This window comes from Populus alba, chromosome 3 (genome assembly GCF_005239225.2).
Source record: "Populus alba chromosome 3, ASM523922v2, whole genome shotgun sequence".
Taxonomy (NCBI): domain Eukaryota; kingdom Viridiplantae; phylum Streptophyta; class Magnoliopsida; order Malpighiales; family Salicaceae; genus Populus; species Populus alba.
Window position 1 is genome coordinate 9090642 of NC_133286.1, and position 19606 is coordinate 9110247.

General features: G+C 30.5%; 1 protein-coding gene across 1 annotated transcript; it reads right to left on the minus strand.

Moving 5' to 3' along the window:
* Positions 1–5672: 5672 nt before the first annotated feature.
* LOC118037973 (golgin candidate 5) lies at positions 5673–15638 on the minus strand. Its single transcript, XM_035044170.2, has 20 exons — positions 15356–15638; positions 14953–15167; positions 13686–14653; positions 12841–12912; positions 12147–12221; positions 10767–10881; positions 10384–10445; positions 10217–10264; positions 9420–9704; positions 9263–9322; positions 9072–9155; positions 8903–8968; positions 8722–8820; positions 8423–8641; positions 7760–7874; positions 7458–7678; positions 7188–7247; positions 6955–7068; positions 6141–6215; positions 5673–5998 (listed from the first exon to the last, which is right to left on the minus strand). The coding sequence occupies exons 2-20, from the start codon at positions 15104–15106 to the stop codon at positions 5963–5965; spliced, it is 2928 nt and encodes a 975-aa protein (XP_034900061.1). The 5' UTR covers positions 15107–15167; positions 15356–15638; the 3' UTR covers positions 5673–5962.
* Positions 15639–19606: the final 3968 nt, after the last annotated feature.

The window sequence follows — 19606 nt, forward strand, 5'->3', positions numbered from 1 at the left end:
GTGACTCGGGATATAGAATTGACTAGACAAAAAATGGTATAATTTAATTTGACAATAAAGTAAATGGACAAATTTTAAAAAAAAAAATAATCTTAGCCAATAAAATATGAAAAAAATAAAAGAAAATAGAAAAAGAAAAGAAAAGAAAAGAAAAGAAAAATAGATGTTAGCAAACCTAAGTGAGTACACCTAACATGTAAATTAGGTCATGAGATCAGGATAAACCAATAAAAAGTTAAAAAAAATAAAAAGCCAAAGTCCACCTCGAAATAAATCCAACATAGAAGAATGAAATTAAAAAAAAAATAAACCCAGAAAACAACCCGCAAACCAAGTAACCTGACCAAACTTTGCAACCTAGACAATACAAATGAAACAACCCAGTAGAACGTAATTAAAAAAAATATGATAAAGTTTAATTCTAAATATACTAAATACCGAAGTAAAGAATGTAAAAAAAAAACATTAAATAAAATAAGGTGATCCTAAAAAAACCTAAACAGACTCGGCCATACTTGTGGTCTGAGTGATGGAACCAGGATAAATAAACAAAAAAATAAATTGAAAAAAATCATGAAACTCAATATCAAAAAATTTCAATCTTGAAGGATGAAACTGAAAAAAAAAAAATTAATTCTTAATCAATCAAATGTGAAGGATGAAATTAGAAAAAAAAATTAATTTGAAAAATCTACCAAGATAAATTCAACAAAGAATGACAAATAAAAAGATTAGATATAACCTAATCTTTAATTGAATAAATGATGAATGATAAAATTGAAAATATAACCAAGTTATTTTGAAAACTAGAGAATGTTTTATAGAAATCAAATAAATAAAATAATGGAGCCTATTTTTTAATTGAATAAATGATGAATGATAAATTTTTTTTTAAAAAAAAACATGAACTTATAAAAGGAAAAAAAAGAAGAAAAAAAGAAGCCAAGTAAACTTGGGAAAACCTTTAAAATTTAGGTTAATCTTAAAAACTTGTAACCAGTAAAATTCTAGACCTAAGCTCAATGAAAAATCTTCATTCCTAATCAGTTTAATATTAAAAGATGAAATAGAAAAAAAAATCAATGTAAGAATTTATCAAAGTAACAAAAAAAATAGCAATTAAAAGAATGATGATAAAATAGAATAAAAAAAAAACTCAAGAATGATCAAATTGTAACCCGTGAAATCCTAGACTCATGTTCAATCAAAAAACTCAATTCTCAATCACCTAATATTTAAGAATAAAATTGAAAAAAATATCAATTAAAAAGATTTAACAAAAAAAAAAATAGTAATAAAAAAATAAAGATTGAATCTAATAGAATGAGGATAAAATCATTAAAAAAACTCAACTTTAAAAACTATCCTAAATAAAAACAAACTTAGCCTTAGACAACAACAAATAAATCAAACAAAAAAAAACTTGGCCTAAGTCGGCTCGAGTTATGCTGCATAACCTGCAACCTAGCATATGAAATTAGGATACCCCATAGAAGGTTGGAATTGAAAAAATGAATTGTAAGAATATATATATATATATAAAAGACTTATATCAACCTGAGTTAACTTTTTAAAATTATAGCTTAAGTTCCAAGGCTAAAATTATCTTAAGAAAAGGAAATCATGAAAAAATCATAAAACTAAATTCTCCATCAACAAAATATCAATGGATTAAATAAAAAAAAAAGTTTTAAAAAAATGATCTAAAAAAAAAAAAATAGCAAAAAAAAAAATAAAAATCAAATAGGAAATACAAATAAAAGTAGATAAAATGTTGAAGGATGCAATTAAAAATAAATTCAATAAAGAAAATGATTAGAAAAAAAAAATAACAATCAAAATAATAGAGACCACATCTGACAAATAAAAAAAAAATCAAAGGATAATGAAATTAAAAGAAAATTCTAATTTCAAGGGTTATTTAGAATAACACAAAGTATTAAAAAGAACAATGACCAAATATGAATGGAAAAACAAATTGAATGACTACTTTGAAACTTTGTAAAGGCAAGCATGAAAATCAAGGATGAAAGATAAAATAAAAGCAAAAAAGGTTGTCGGTACCAAACATAAAAAAAAGGTTTGACCACTACATAACGTTGCATGCATTGCCCGAAAAGCACAAACACAACCACACACAACTGCATGAACATCACACGTTAACCACTTTTTAATATTGAATAATATTTTATCTCTGTGAAAATACCAAATTTCCCTTAGTCGAACTGGAAAAATACAAAAAAAGAAAAAGAAACAAAAAACATAGTGAAAAGACTAGAGAGCCCACAGGCATAAGCTTTAAAAAATTGAAATTAATGGGCAATTAAGTCATTTTATTATACTAGCAAAAGTGAAAAGTCTAAACAACCCCTCAACTTTGATTTAGTGTTTTTCACATTTAGAGATATTTTAGTAATTTCACAGTAAAAAACCAATAATACCTTGTTATCCCCACCACCAAGGCTACAAATTTTAGCTGAGAATGTAAAAATCATTATTTTACCAAGCCAATAATTCTAGAGCTACAGTAAATGTGCCATGAGTTATAGTTTCTGTTTTTTTTTTAAATAAATAGAGTGGAAATAACAAGTTATGAAGTGAAAATAACACTATTCTAAATATTTTTATTATTATGCATTTTTTTTTTAATTTTCTAAAATATTTATCTTAAATTTCTGCATTTATCTTTAGCGTCAACAATCCAAAAGCATTTGTAAAGATATGCATGGAAAGGAGTAAGCTATTAATAAGTATTTTTAGTCTAATAGACAACCTCTTAAAAATAAAAGGTATAATTTTATATTTATAGAAAATTCTAAAACCTCTATAAAATATTAAATATCTATTTTTTTCTTAAATAATATCCATATATTATTTAAAGATAATTTTAAAATTTTAAAGCAATCAAGTCCTTACTTGATTATTCTAAGACTATAATTATAATCATTGAATTAATTACATTATAGTGCTTAATTTCTAAATTTGTTTTCAATCAAGTTACACTTAATTAATTATTTTAGTTTAATTTCTGACTAATAATTTTTAATGTGTGTGACTCATTAAATTTCTAATATGTTGATTCAAATATAAATTATAATTATAAATAAATATAATCAAATAAATCTAACAATTTAATTTATTATCAATTTAATAATTAATTAATTTATATTTAAAAATTAAGTGTATCACCTATCAAAATGTCATGATCTCTCAAATATATAAAAAAGATCATAAGTATTTTAACTTAACCTTATTGTTAGGTCATTCTTTTGAAAATTTTTTTTTATCCCAACTTATGTTGTGAATGACGAGTTGATTTAAATTTTTTTATTTCAATATTTTATAATTTTTTTTTTTAGTTTTATTATTCTGCATTAAATTATTTGCCCTCGAGATTTATTATTTTCTTTCTTTTATGTTTGTCTATTTTAAAAGCATATTGATAAAGTTAACTCAAGTATTTTTAATTTTTTTAAATTGAATTTTGATTTTTTTTTTACAAGGGTGTTTTATATCCTCGATAATTATTGAGCTGTATAAATAATGAAGGCACTTGGAATTGCAGATTCCACCGGGTTCAGGAACAGCTTACAAAGTTGAAAACCATTATATCAAGAAAAATCCTTATGAGGAAAATCGGTCCCATTTTTTAAGTGCCATATCAATTCATAGAAACCCATCATAGACTAAGGTTATTCCTCGTAAAACCTAGCATGATTCATAACTTGATACCTCAGGAAGACAAGAAGAGACTGAAAAGGTAAAAAAAACCCTGCAAAAGTAAGCTATAAATTAAAAAGCATTTAACTAATTAAATTCACAAGATCAATAATAAGATTATCTCAAAGAAGTGGCGACAAGATCTTTCAGTAGCTTGCTTTAACTAAATTACGTTTGTCTTTGAGTAAGGAAGGAAGTATAGAGGACAGAAATCTATCCGTGTGAAATTAAACTTCAAATTCTGATTTTCTCCTCCAAGTTTTTATATATACGAAGAATTTTGTTTGTTTTTTAATTTACAACAAACCGCTCAGTGGCTCTTTCTCTGGCTGTATCCCCGTTACTTTTTATTTAATTATAAAAAATAACACCCATAAAATGAAGAATCAACCAAGTGCTAGGATAATAAATTTATAAAAAATAAATTGAGAAACTCAATTTAAAATCAACCAATATAAAAAAAAATTAAAAAAAATCAATATTAAATAATAATTTTTTTAAAAAAATCAATAAAAAAACAAAAAATAAATCAAGAGCACGTGTGGGTGGCCCAACGCGTGGCTTTGCCAACTTAGACCACTTTTTTTATATATACTTCTCCTCCCTGGCGGATGGCTCCACTCCTTTTTTTTCTGAAGTGGGTAATTGATCTTTTTTCTAGTGATAAAAAAAATTAGGTTCCAAGTTTTTAGAGCTCAAAAAACTCTACACTCAACTGGTTTTAATTGAAAATACATTCAAAACATTATATAAACCTTGAAAAATTATTTACCCATCCCAAAATTACTCTAGAAATTAAAAATCAATCTAGAAAAACAAATAAACATCAATTTCTCGATATTTTTAAAGAGAAACATCACATTCATTAAACTACTTTTGTTGAATGAAATTCATCAACACCAAGATCAAATTTCTTTTTTTTTAACCAACCAACCTCTTTTTTTCTTTCTCATCATTTTCAAGCAACTTTCTTTATATTTTCTTAAGTCTAAAAACTAAAATATGAACAAATTAATTTTTTCCTCGTATTTTTAAAGAGAAACACTATATTCATTAAACTATTTTCGTCGAATGAAATTTATTAAGACCAAGATTAATTTTTTTCTTTTAACCAACCGACCTCTTTCTTTTTTTTTTTATTATTTTCCAATAACTTTCTTTATGTTCTCTCAAATCTAAAAACTAAAATATAAAATTATTAAATTTTTAGATCAAAATTAAAATTATAAAAACTAGAGAAACTACAAAGGAAGAAAAAGGAAAATAGATGGACTAAATAGAATCTTTTTCATGTGAATTTAAATTAACCATCACTTTGATCCTCTTTTTGAATTTTGCTTTTATTGAACAATTTTTCACAAATTGATCATCGAAGACTGCAACGTTTCAATTATATTATTATTATATTTGCTGAATAACTGATCCAAAGACGAAATCTTTGTTTAACCTATATTGATCAAATATAATATTTTTTTGGAATGAACAAAAATATAAGAAAGTTATTTTCAGTGCTTTCAATCAAGAATGCTTCATGTATGAGAATAAATAAGTTAACAATGATCTTATTGCCTTTTTCTTCAAGAACATTAAAACTTGTAAGATGTCTGCAATGATAGAAAGAAATATAAAGAGGAAGTATTAACAAAACTAAAAATCCAATAGAATAAGCACAGATCATAAGCATAGAGCTTTTGTCGAACAACGACAGTTCAAAATATATTTTTTAAAAATATATTAAAATAAAAAAAAATATATTTTTAAGATTAGTATATTAATATAATCTAAAAACATAAAAAAAATATTTTAAATAAACAACCAAATTTCAAAATTTTTAGGAGTGCGATGCAAATACACCTTTGCATCACACCTCCAAGGTTTTTTGTGATTAATCTAAATATTAACCTCATCAGCTTCATAAAATAAAATGGAAGTAGCCAAGGTTAAGACTGTAATGAAGAATTTGAATCATCACTAAATAAATCCAAAAACTCAAAATCATCTTCAAGCTGGAGAAACAAATTTGTCACGATCTGATTTTTGCTATACAACAAATTCATCTCAATTACAATACAATTTTGGATTTCATGAAAAAGGATCCCCCAAAACACTTGAAGAAGCTGCTTGCCCCGAACCACAAGTATAGAGGGCAAAAAAATGTTCGAACAAAATCACATCTACCAGACATCCTATACCATGAGCTTCACAATAAATGGCAAATACCACATTTCGTTGAGTCAACTTATCAGGCATTGCCAGAGGATGTACTTAATATTTGGATCTGTCAACAATTTGCAAGCATAAGCACAGAAACAAGTAGTGAAAAGGAACTCAGGCCAAAAAATGAAACAAGGAGTGAAAAAGAACAAGTTTTGGACACGGTTTGGGTAAAAAGAAAAAATAAAAAGATTGAAAGGAAGTACCTTATTCACAAGCAAATTTACTTGCTCTCTGTACATTTCTTTCAAGTCTACAATATCAGCACGAAGTTCCTCCAACTGGAAATATGCAGCCATCAAAAAGTCAGGCTATCATATATAACACAAATTCCACGACTATAATCAAGAAATTCCATCTAACCATATAAAGGGCATCACAAAATTTCACTTCCATAATCACAAAATGGAAATCTCGATACAAGTATTTTTGCGATCAATAAAATTTAATATCTGGCAAAGAGTCTTCCAACAGAATTACATGAAAAAAATTTCAGTCCGCGTGTTATTCTTCCCACTTGTATTGGACAAACTTCATGCTGAAGCCCCTACTTCACTTTTCATTTCTTCAAGAACTCCATTTGATTCAGCAGGTGCATATTCCATGAAGAGCAGTTTTAAGAAAAGAAAGCGGAACAAGAAACAAAGATCTAAAGCGCTCCAGTAGATAAATGCATTATACAGTCTCTACACTTTTTATTTAAATAATGAAGATGCCATGTAGTAAAATGACTAATCATGTTTCAGGGCAAACTTAATTCCACAGCCAATAGCCCAATACTTCATTTCTGGGCGTCAGAAGGAACATGCATTTCTTTAATAAGCTAATCAAAACAAACATTCCTTCAAGGATAAAAAAAAACTGGCTTAAAAACTTTTGAGGAGGCTTAGCGCATTTCAATTATGCAATAAGATCTAGAAAACATCAACAGCAAACCAGACAATTTATTCCATGAGAACATTAAGGCTGATAAAATTGTTTGCAATCAAAGGAACTTCCAAACAAGATAGACATACGTACTTCCTCATCACGTTCACCCATTAACTCCAGGGCAGCAGAGTGCCTTCTCCTCAGTGCATCTAGTTCTGCCCGGACACCAGGCAAAAGGGCAGACTCTGCCTGTAATTTCTCACACTGCAGTGGATCAAAATATTCATTGAACTCAATTAAATGGAAAAATCATGGAGAACAATAAAATATAGGAATTACCTTTGCTGTAAATGTGACTCACTAAAGAACATGTACAAACTCACCTGTGATGTCATTTTGACCAACTCTTCTGCGAGAGAGTCACGGATAGATTCCATGGATGCCTGAAGCATATAAAAAATGTAAATAATTCATCAGAGCTGCACTTGGAAATTGTAATCATAAACTCAGATGATCATCCAAAGGCAACACATCCCCAAAGCGTGCACTCAGCAAAACTTAGCTCCAGAATGCACAATACAGCATACAGATTGACAATATGTTATAACAAGTGATCCTTTAAGCATGAAGTTCAAGAAAAAAAATACACTTACCAAACGAGACATATACGATGCAAGTTCACCCTCTTTCTGACGAAGGGCAGATTCGAAAGCACTAGGTGTCATGCTCTTCATGTAGTAAGGACTCATGGTTGCCTCTCCAGGATTCCTCCGTTCAGAAAGACTGTCGGATGTGTCTAAAGATGCTTGCAGAAAATAGCTCTCCTCAATGCTGCCCAAGCTACTAGCACTGGAGAGCTTTCGGGTTAAGTTTCCTGCAAAATTAGCAAAATGTTACAAAATATATGAACATGATAATAAGGTTAACTGGTGTAAATTTCAAAAGTAAAGCAGACCATTCTCAAAAGCAGAGTTGCTCCTTGCAATAGGAGTTTTATCAGATGCAGAAGCAGAATGGATGTGAGCTGTCCTCTCCAACTCCAACCGAGCAGCTTTCTCTCTTTCAATTTCCTGAAATAAAATAAGAGCTTAAATCATGAGTCTTCCAAACAGCATTGCAACTTAAGTGCATATGATAAAGTAGGAAGATAGCTTTTGTTCTATTCTTTCAAAGAAATCTCCAGCTTAAAACCATCCAAAATTTTAGAGAAATCAGTATAGCAACGCCGAAATTATCTTCTACAAAACCATCCAGCTTAAAATGAATTCCAAATGTGGATTAAATTAATAAACTTAATATTGGCTTCTACTAATGTCAAGATGATCTTCTTACTAACAGGTGAAAAGATCATGTTCATGAAGGGAAAATTCATTAATTGAAAAGAACCAAGTTCTTCAGCTGAACAGACAAAACATCAATACATGCCCTTTCCATGGATTCACTTTTTAAGACATGTCAAGTTGAGCATGTTCGTCTAAGCATTGTTGAGACTGAATTGTGTTTATAATGCAGTTGGCAATGGAAGAAAAACTACAAAGCAAAGGCTACCCAGAATATAAACACATGCAACCTAATTAACCATGATAGACATGAGTAGAAAGAAACCCAAGGGTGGTACCTGTTGTAGAAGTTCTCGGTGTATTAGTGCATCATGTAACTCTGCCTTGTGTTTCTGCCTCAGTTCCTTAATTTGTCCTTCAAGTTGATTTGCACGACCTTCTTGAGTGTCAGCTTCCTCCTTGGCTGCAAGGTATTCCTGCCTGTTTTCAGCTGCTCTCTGCCTCTCCTTTTCAAGGGACCTACTTAACTGTGTTTGTTCAGACCTGAGACAAGAAATCTGAGCATACACAATTTCAGCTACTATTCATCAAACAGTTTCATCACTAACAAAAAAAATTTCATAGAAAGATGATGAACCTGTGCTTCAAGAACATTAATTCGAGATAAGGTTTGAGACAAGCGTTCATTCACAGAGCGCTCTCTTTCCTCAGCATCAGCAGCTTTCGCTTCGGCTTCCTGAAAATGTAACAACTAATAAATATATTTGTCTTTACAAGTTTCACATGTTATATCATAACCAGAAATAACATTCAGGCACCTGTAGTCGAGAGTTTAGAGATCTCTCCACAGCAGCCCAGGCCTCGGCCCTTCTTGCTGTTGTTTCCTAATACCAAGTGACAAAATGTCATACACAAAAATAGCCTATAATTTGAGGTTCACAAGGACACCAATGGGAACTATAAAGAAGCATGAAAATATAAAACCACCTGCATGGCTTCAATCTGCCTTAGGAGAGGCCTGGTAGAATCTGGAACTTGAGTAATCAACTCCTCACAACGGCGCTCACTTGCCTAGAGAAAAAGCAAAACTAGTTATCACAACTAAAAGTAAATAGAGAATAATGCAAAAGCAAAAGCAATGACTTATTTACAGCAAGGTATGAGAAAGTTCAACACACTTGATAACGTTTTTGAAGATCTTCAACGTCCCTGCGTAGCATTTCCTCTCTAAAAACGGCCTATGAAACCAGAAATCAATCAAAAAGTGTGTACTGGAGTCATTTACAGCATATCAGTAGGCACATATCAACAATCTCAATAAAATTAAGTAAGAACCTGCTGCTCCTTTCTACTCAAGGTTTGTCTTAATTCTTCAAGTGCCTGAACTAGCATAGTCTCGCGTTCCTCTGCTTCTCTTAGACGACTCTCTAATTCGGTTCTGGCTTCATTATTAGCACGCGCCTCTGCTAATGCTTCAGCCTCCTTGGCCGCAGATAAGGCGTTAGTATAATAAACTTTCTGCGCTGAAAGCTCTGCTTGGTGTTTTTCTATTGTTTCTTGCAGCAAATTCTCTGTAGCTGTCTTGTCCTTTTTTATACTCTCTACTTTATTTTCTTCCACCTGGAAGTGGATAAAAAAAAATTGTTGATAAAATACAGGGTGATGCCAAAACAATGACCAGAAAAGGTAGTTATTTCAATTAAATGATGTCTGAAACTAACACAAGAAGTGTTTTGCAGCAATTCACACGAATTATAACACAAAGAAGCTAATAAAGAATGAGATTTAATTTACAGATTAGGAAAAAAATGCATTCCTCCACTCCAGAAAATGATTTTCATTTATTTGCAAGCAATATGTATTAGGAGTCCTTTTATCTGACATCAGAATCTAAGCAATGCTTCACAAACATTAAAATATTGGATGTAAGTCAAATTCAAAAGGCCCGACATGTTATCAATGCCGTGACAACATATCTTTTATTATATATTTATACAGAAAACTTTCATAAAATGAATGCCAAAAAAGTTCAGGCACAACAGTCCATCTCATCGTGAATCCAATGGTAGCATAATAGTCAAAATGTCATGATAATATGTAGCGAGCTACATTACAGTTTAGAATCAAATTACCTGAACTTTGGTCATCAAACCTTTCTTTTCTTCTTCAAGTTCTCTAATCTAAAATTTCACAAAAAAAGGGGAAACAAGCAAAACATCCTTAGATCAGAAAGGCAGGAGCATTGCTATTAGATATTGAAACATCAAAAGTACAGTTAATCAGTAAGCCCGGTAGATACCTGAGCTCTTAATTTTCTAATAGTAGATTCTTGAGCAGCCTGCTTTTTTGAAAGCTCTTCACCTGGAATTCACAGACAAAATCTTCAGATAAAAAGATCACATGAAACAAAAACCTCATTGCTCTGCAAACTCCATCAAAAACTGTTTCCTCCAATACAAAACTGTTATAAAAAGAGGAGACACATCTTCAATTGTTAATAAATTAAGTATTTATGTCTCAAAACCTTAATCCTGACTAGTTCTACAAACCCTCACACTGCATCGCTGCTTGACATGCAATAAAAAGGTAGAGTAGGAGAAATTATAGTATCTTTTCCTCTGAAAGAATCAGAATATGAAAAACATTCGTTACACATGGAAATAAATGCTTGAGTGGCTCTACCTTCAGCCATAACCTGATTAATGATTTCATCCTTTTCCTTCAGAAGAGCAGCTGCATCACTTTTTTTATTATGCTCTCTCCTGAGTGTATCTCTTTCCCTTGTAAGAGCATAAACCTGTAACCAAACATTCCAAGACAATATTAATCTCTGCAGTAAGAAACCTAAAGCAATAAGACTAATTGCCATTAAAAAACATAAATCTTTTCAACTTTAAATGCACAGGAGAGCTCATCAGACTGAAACTCAGAGTTTAAGTTGCAAGTTTCTCACACCACCACAGCATACAAGCTGTACCACAAGGCATTGGTACTATCCAAAACTTTTAGGCTTTTAAATATCACATATATTCTCAATTTAAACCATTTCTTTTTTGAAAAAAGATGGAAATATTATTAAGGGGAAAATCCAAAAAGAGATACAAATCAAAAGGGGGGTAAGGGTATCCTCCACAGTGAGGAACAAAGAATTGGAAATAAATTTTTTTTTTTATAAAAAAAACAGACAAGATGCAACTCCAGTCTGCTGATTAATAGCCAAATATACTCCTTTACGAGATCCTGAAGCAAAATGCTGTAGAGAAGCCAGCAAATTTCACAAAAGTTGGCTTGAGAGGGAGAGTTCTTAAAATACTGGAACCAAATATTCCAAATCAGAGCAAACACTACACAAGCCATAAAACATTTTAGTCCTTCCTCCTCCCAAAGCTCACTTTCTTTATTAACAAATCCCCCACCCAATTCAGAGACACCCACTGACTCCAAAACAGCAAAAAGCCTCTTCCACTAATCTCATGCAACTAGACAATGTAAGAAATTACTTCTAAGTCTAGTAGCTATAATAGTGCAGCACGAGCACGATGTTGCCTATATTCAACATGAATGGTATTGCAGATAAATGATGAAAATTTCTTTATCAGAATAGCCAACAAAAAAGCAATATCACAAAATTGACAGACTGTCTTTCTGGATTATATGGAATATCTTGCAGTGTACATTTTTCATTTGATTCATTAGGAGGCTAATTGGACTTAACCAAAAAAAAAACAGGGGATAGCTTCCACTTCCCTAGATCCCTCCCCTCCCTGCTGAGAGCAGGATTTGAACCAAAATCACTTGGGACCATGTCATGTGACCTGGCCAGCTAAGCTAGACAGCATTCATATGGTGATCAACATATGGTCAATAAGCACAAAATCATGACATCTTAGACATTACATATGCCTCAATTAATAAATACTCGATCTCCATAACCAATAACCAATCATTAGCTTTTCCTAAAATTGCAAAAAAAAAAAAAAAAAATATATATATATATATATATATATATATATATATATAAATAAAATGGCATGTGATAATTTTCAAATTTTAGAAGCATACCTTTCTTTCAAGAGTTGCAACCCTTTGATGGTATTCCTCTCTCAAAGACTCAATTTCTGCATCATTAGATTTTCTCTGTTGCATAAAATTCAGCGGTAAAAATGTCATTCAGGTCAGAGAGAAAGTGAACACAAATCACTATCTTTTTAACCAACAATAGTATTTGTAAAATCAAGTTCTAAATTAATGGAAAAGAAGATCAAAACAGAATAGAGGGGGGTTGATGAGATGAATAATTGAACAAGTTTCTACCAAAAAAAAAAAAACAAAAAAAAAAAAAATATACAAATTACTTTTTTTGATAAAAACCCAACTAATGCAAAACATGCAGATGACGATCAATATTTTGGGTTGAATTAAGGACTAAAGAGCAAGTGTTCAGAGAATGGCTTGCACATATTTAGGTAAATATACAACATCATTGTCAGTTCTTTTTCTTTTTTACCATCAAACTAGCAACCAACAACATAATAAGAATTCTTTTAAGACAAGAAACACAACCCTTACAGAAGATACTAAGAACAATATTGGCAACACAAGCTAAATGAACTATCCAGTTACAATGTAATTGGCAAAACCCAATTTTTTTAAAATTAAAGTACAAAAGTAACCATTTTACTGTAATGTATATATATGCGCAAAGTACCTAATCCAAATTAACTTGAATGTAGAAATAGTAAAAATTTATACAGACCTTCAATTCCTCAATAACAATTTTCAGGTGCTCATTTTCATTCATCAACTTCGCAATCTCATCAGCCTTCGCCTGGAAGAAGAACATCGGAGTTAGCTTTTAGCCTAACTTAAAGACTCAAAAGAATTGCAAAACAGTTTAGTTTTGACAACTAGCACTAAAAATACCAATTTTGTTGATCAAAAGTTCAGTTGTACAAAATCTCAATAGTCTTTTCAACAAAAGAAGAGAAGCGCAAGCTAACATTATCATCATAAAGGTACTAATAGCACTTTTGATGAGCAGAAAGGTGAAGGTGGTGTGCCTTGGGGGCTCAGTTGGTCCACTATGGCATGACAACCATAATTTGAAAAACATGAGAAGACAAAAGTTCAATGATATATGACGCGACAACAGCATTTAACACTCACAGGTTGCAGTGATATCAATCCATTACAAATAAGTGTTATGCACACAGGAGAAGAAAACAAGCATAAAAATCATTCAAAAATCAAGTGAAAGAAAGGTTGGTGGAGCTTAGTATATAACAACAACAAGACAATAAAAACTTATATAAAATTAGAGAGGATCTTTCTATCCACTGAAATAAATTATAGGGCCATCAAGAAGATAAAATTGTGTGAATCGACCAGTGAAATGTTCTAACAATATGAGAAAAGATCATCCAGTATCTTTCAAAAGTATGTATACTTTAAATGACTCAGCAAGGACCAAAATTGACTTTTTTGTCCAGCATTAACATGTACTGTTGTCCAATTTTGACAATAAGAGTAGCAATTCAGCAGTGAGGCTAAGTTTCAAGCCTGTTTTTTCCTGCATAATATATCTGTGCCACATGGTAATACCTGAGCTTGCCTTGCAGCACCTTGTAGTGCAGTTTCCATCATTTTCATCTCAGTCTTCACCTTCTCTAGTTCAAGCGTGGAATCTACAGAGTCTGATATATTCGACCTCAAACTCAAGTGTTGATCTTTAATGTTAATTTCACCATCATTGACTTGCTTGTCCCCTCCAACTGTCTGATTGTGGACATCATCTGCCTGGGAAACCGATCCAGAAACAATTTCTGAAGCCTCATCTAGGGGAGATGCATCAGATAGGGAAAATTCATGAACCATTTCACTCACTTCAGCACTAACAGGCTGTGAACTGGATGAATCAAGCACAGCTCCAGCTTGGGTATCACTTGATGCCTCAGCTAGGCTATCAGTTGATGCCTGAGCTTGCACATCATTCAATGCCTCAGGTTGCGGTTCATTTGATGCCTCAGCTTGAATAGTAGAACTTTGCTCTACAGTCTCCTCAGCTTGTGTCTCTTGTTCATCTGTGCTATCAGGAGTATGAGACACATTATGTGACTTGTCATGCAAGATGGAAGGAGCCTCAACTTCATCAACCCTGGAAGCTTCTGATCTGACCTCCAATGTATCTAAATTTTCAGCACAGCCCTCCTCCGAAATCTCTTTTCCCTGCACATCGTCAACTGATTCTGATACTTTAACATCATGGACAACTGGCTCAGGAGGTTCAACAGCCTTAGTCTCTGATTGAATTTCAGATTCAAGTTCAGCTTTGCCAGTATCTGAAATGACATCATCTTTTTTCTCAGCAATCTCTGGATGCTCATCATCTTTTTTCCTCTCGAGCATTTGATTTTCTTCAGCAGATGTGGTTTGTTGGTTGTCAGAATTTTGAGACTCTTTCTCCTCAACAATAGACAATTTCTGTGGAGATACAGTTTTCCCTGACGATTCAACAGTACTATCCTCACTTTTGTTCCCCATAAAGGACATTACCGGCCATAATCCCGAAGCTAGCAAGAAAATAGAAAGGAGATTCTAAATAAAATGATTCTCAATACACACAAGTTAGAACATTAAAAAAAACCAATGAACATGCAACCATGTTGTTCCCTAGCTTCAACACAACATTTGAAAAATCAACTTCCATGCTCTAGCACGAAAACCTTAACATTTTCGCAAAGTACTGAGATCAACCACATAGTTATTTTCGATAAACAAACAAAACAGTATGCATGAGCTCCAGCATTCCACAAGTTCTAACAGCCAGAATACATCTAAACCAAGAGCAAGGTAGTAGTAGGTACGGTACCTTCAGAGGTGCTACTAGAATCAGATTTATCTTCAAAACCAAGAGCAGTATCGAAATTCTTCTCGATATTCTTGACGCTCTCACTCAGCTTATTAACCGCTCCTGCTAGATCCGGGAAGTTCCCCAGAGAGACCTTCCCGCTAAACCAAGCCATCTCTTATATAACTCACCCCACCACCGAGAACAAAATAAAAGAATAATCTTCGATCACACCCCTGCATTTACACACAAATTGATATCAAACACAGGATCATAACGAGAAGATCCTATGGAAAATTGAATAAATTTCGTGATCTAGCAGATAACGTATAGAATCCAACAAATTGTGGGATTTGGATTGAGATTTTGAATTAAATGCAGTGCTAAAAATTAAGAGTTTTGCCATTGGAGATTATTGAAAAACCTTGCTTGGGGAATGCGTTGGGCTTCACGGAGATTCACATCATGGCACTTGATGATCCAATCCGATCCGATCCGATCCGATAAAAAGTGTTGGTGAGCTGTTGATGGATTTCGGTGCTCTTTTGATGGATGAAGAAGGATAGAATAGAAGGAGAGAGAGATGGTGGTTTTCACATACGAAGGCAGAGGAGGATCTGATTGCTTTACTATACCGTAAATTAGATGTACTTTACAGGTTTTGAATGTCTAATATATAGTCATGACTCTTGATGTTTAGCTCAACTAAAAAAAAAAATTAAAAATTGGTAAATGGTTTTCGTAAGGTAGATCACTATGATAGTGGATTTAAATCTAAAATATGGTGTTGTAACTTATAAATAAGACTTCATCTAAAAGAGATTTCATCTCTATATCCTATGGGAGAATAGAATGGTGTTAATTATTATAAATACAAAATATTAAAATATTTTTTAATTAAACTAAATTAATGTACTCACATCAAAAGAAATAACATGTATATACACACACATATCTTTTGAACTTAAATTAGTATGTTGTAAATGTATTTTATAGCAATTTAAATTGTATTTGTTTACCTATCAAGTTTTTAATAATAAAACACATAATGTGTGATAATAAACTAGTATTATAATTAAAAAAATCTAATTAATCTTAGAAAAATATTGTAGCTGGAATAATATAATAAAGGTTTTGTCCCTCCACTAAAAAAATATAGCATTGGCTTCCAAGGAAACTAAAATCTTTTTACTTGACCCAATAGTTCTAACTAGATAAATAAATTTTTTATCATCTCAATTATATAATAAAATAACTAAAATATAGTTGAAAGAAAAAAAATTAAAATTGATCTCAAAAGGTATTTTTTATCTTTTCACTATGATTTTTTTTTTATTAGTATTAAGTTAACTCAAGGAAATTTGGTATTTGAGGAAATAAATAAATAAAAGAACAAGCATGTGTATAGCTTCATAAGGCGTGTGTGAGACTTCCTAACATCTAAAAATGCCTTGTCAATGCGTCGTTGGAAGCGCCACCATATTCTCTTTCATATGGAGCAGCACATGTCGACATTAGTTGTATGATTTGTCGTCGATGAGCCTTTTTTTCTCTCTCTCTCATCACTTAAAAATTATAATTTGGTCCTCTTTGTTGTTGATATTTCAATTTCAATCTTTATTCTTTTGATTTATATTTTTTGTTCTTGTTCCTTTTGTAAAAGTTTTGTTTGTTTTCAATTTCATCATTCAATCTCAATTTACCAAAAAATATATTTTTCAATTTGGTCCTTATTCTTTTGATTTTTTTTTTCTTAGCCATTTTATAAAAGTTTTTTGTGGTTTTAACTTCATCCTTCAATCCAAATTAATGGTATTATGTTTTCCAATTTAGTCCTCATTGTTTTAATTTCTAATTTTTTATTGGCCCTTTTATAAAAGTTATTATTCTCTTCAATTTCACCTTTCAATCAAAAACTTGTTTTTATTTTTTATGTCAATTTTTATCCAAATTCTTTTGATTTCTTAGGTCCTTTTGCTAAAATAATTTTTCTTTTCAATTTCATCCTTATATCAAATATAAAATTTATTTTTTATTTTAATCTTGATCTTTTTCTTTTAATTTGTATTGTTTTTATCCATTAAAATTATTTTTTTTAATTTTATCCTTCAATATTTGAATGATTAAAAATTGAACTTTATTGTTTTTCCAAATAGGATGTTTCAGGTCTAATGACCCGACTTATGAGTTTAAAAAGTTTACATGTGTTTTTTTTATAAAAAAAAAAATTATAATTCTCTTTATTTTTTATCAAGTTATTTTAATATTATGATCTGGGTTACAGGTTTGTCAAGATATTCCAGGTTAGCTCAGCCCTATTTACCCCTACAAGTTTGTCACGCTAACTTGGGTAAATAAAAACAAGTTTTTTATGTGCTTTTTTACCCCATTTTGCTCTTTCGTATTTAATGGGTTATGGATTAAGATGTATGTGTGTCCTCATTTGAAGAAAAAATATTTTTTCCACATGTTATCATAATCACTTTTCTTTTTAAATGTGATCCATCTAATGTCATTTTCTTTTGTCTAATTAAAATAAACTCTGTGTATTCAACCTAGTCAAATTTATGACCCTAATTGTATATTTTGCTTTAAATAAAAATGTTTAAGGGAGTTGAACATCATTTTTTATGCAAAAAAAAATAGTCTCAACCCACAAGAAGTGTAAGCACGAAGACTAATAAAATCTAGTCAAACTAAACTAGGAACTAGTTTTTTCACATATTAATATTGAAGTCTATAATTTTGTATTTAATGATGTTCGTAACTTTTTACTAGGATAATTTTTAAAAAAAAAAACACATAAAGAAATCGTTATATGTAAAGATACCCCATCAAAATATTTTTGTATCGAGAAAAAGCCAATTAAGTTCAATTATGGTTTTTATTCTTTTGTCGAATTCAAGTTCCTTATGCCATTTGATGCTCTTGTTAACAGTCATTTGATGCTTCTAATCAATTCGTATAATAATTTCTTTAGAATTTATTGTAAACACTTAATAATATTATTGTAAAAATAACAAGTATTTGATGTATTTAATTAATATTTTTAATTTTTATTTGAGTGTTTGATTTTTATTCATTTTTTTAACACAATTCAATAATACATGAAGTCTAGTAAATGTATCTAGATAATTCTTAGCAAGTGCTCTAAAAGTTGCAATGCTTTTTTTGTTTATAAAACCTAAAATAACTTTGGTTTGGTATAGTTTTTATCTTGTATTTAATAGCATTAATATGTTTTGCTTGTTCACTAAAACATCCTCAAACCATTTCCAATTTTCATGGCTAACAAATCCTCTACAAGAATTATATATCCAAGCAATCAAATGGACTTAAAGTTGAACTAATTGAGATCCCAAAAAATATATTGATGACCTAATAAAGGAAGAAAACCCTAATTAAATTTCTATTTTATTATAGCATCCAAGTTCATGCTAAATAAATCAAATCCTTAACTATAATAGTTAGTAGGAGTAAACAAAAAACAAAGCATTATTTATCCTTAGTTGGCTAGCTGTTTTAGCATAATAAATAGTATTTATTATATATAGTGAGTGCTATAGCACTCCTTAGTTGGCTACTGGGTTATTTGTAGTTAGTGGAGTGAGAGAGGAAGGTGGGTATATTTATTGTTTGCAGGAAAAAAGAGAGAGTGATAAGTGTTGGATTATCTTATTCTATTACACATATCTTTGTGATTTTGATTTGGTGGGATTTTTATTTTTTAAATGGGTTTGCAACTTCTGAGTTTTTCATCTTGTGCTTGAACGGATTTAGAATTGCCTTTTTTAGTTACTGAATTTGAAGTGAAGAAGATGATGATAGCAAACAATTTTGATATATGGCAAAAAGTATTGGTTTCCTAAAAGACATAAACATAATGGAAATGATAATTTTAATTTATTTTTCGGAAGTCTTAAGGATTATGATAGAAAAACTTAAAGTTATTTAGAGTTTGAATGAAAATTATATAAAGATCAATTCTTATTTCTGAGATTTGATCAACTCCTGAAGATAAGGTTGTCGCAAACCATAAATCATCTAATTATTCAACCTCTAACAATAATGTACACAAACCACTAGATTAGAAATATCTTAAAAGCCTTTTTAGAAGAAATAGATTTTTATGCCTTGAGTGATAGCTATTTCTTTTCTCCACTTTTCCTATTTGTAAAGGTGTATTTAATGTTATATAAAAACAAATGAGGTATAACATTCTATTTATAGAAAAAACTAATAATCTTATAAATGAAAAAAATTGTCTCTTAAATAATATCACATACATTATTTTTAAGATAGTTTTAAAAATATATGAAATCAAGTCCTTGAATTTTCTAGGTTTATAATTGTAATCCATTACATAAATTACATCATAGTCTTTAATTTCTAAAATTTATTTACAATCAAACCTCACTTGACTGATCATCTCAATTTATTTTTTTATAATAGTTTTTTTTATTTTTTGTGACCCATTAGTTTCTCTAATATGTTGGGTTAAATATAAATCACAATCTTAAATAAAATAGAATTAATTAAATTAACTATTATGAATTCAAGAGTTGACTTATTTATACTTGAAGATCAAGTGTAGTATCTAGCAACATATTATGATCCCTTAAATATTAGACAAATCATAAGTGGTTTGACTTAATATTTTAGTGATTATTTTTTC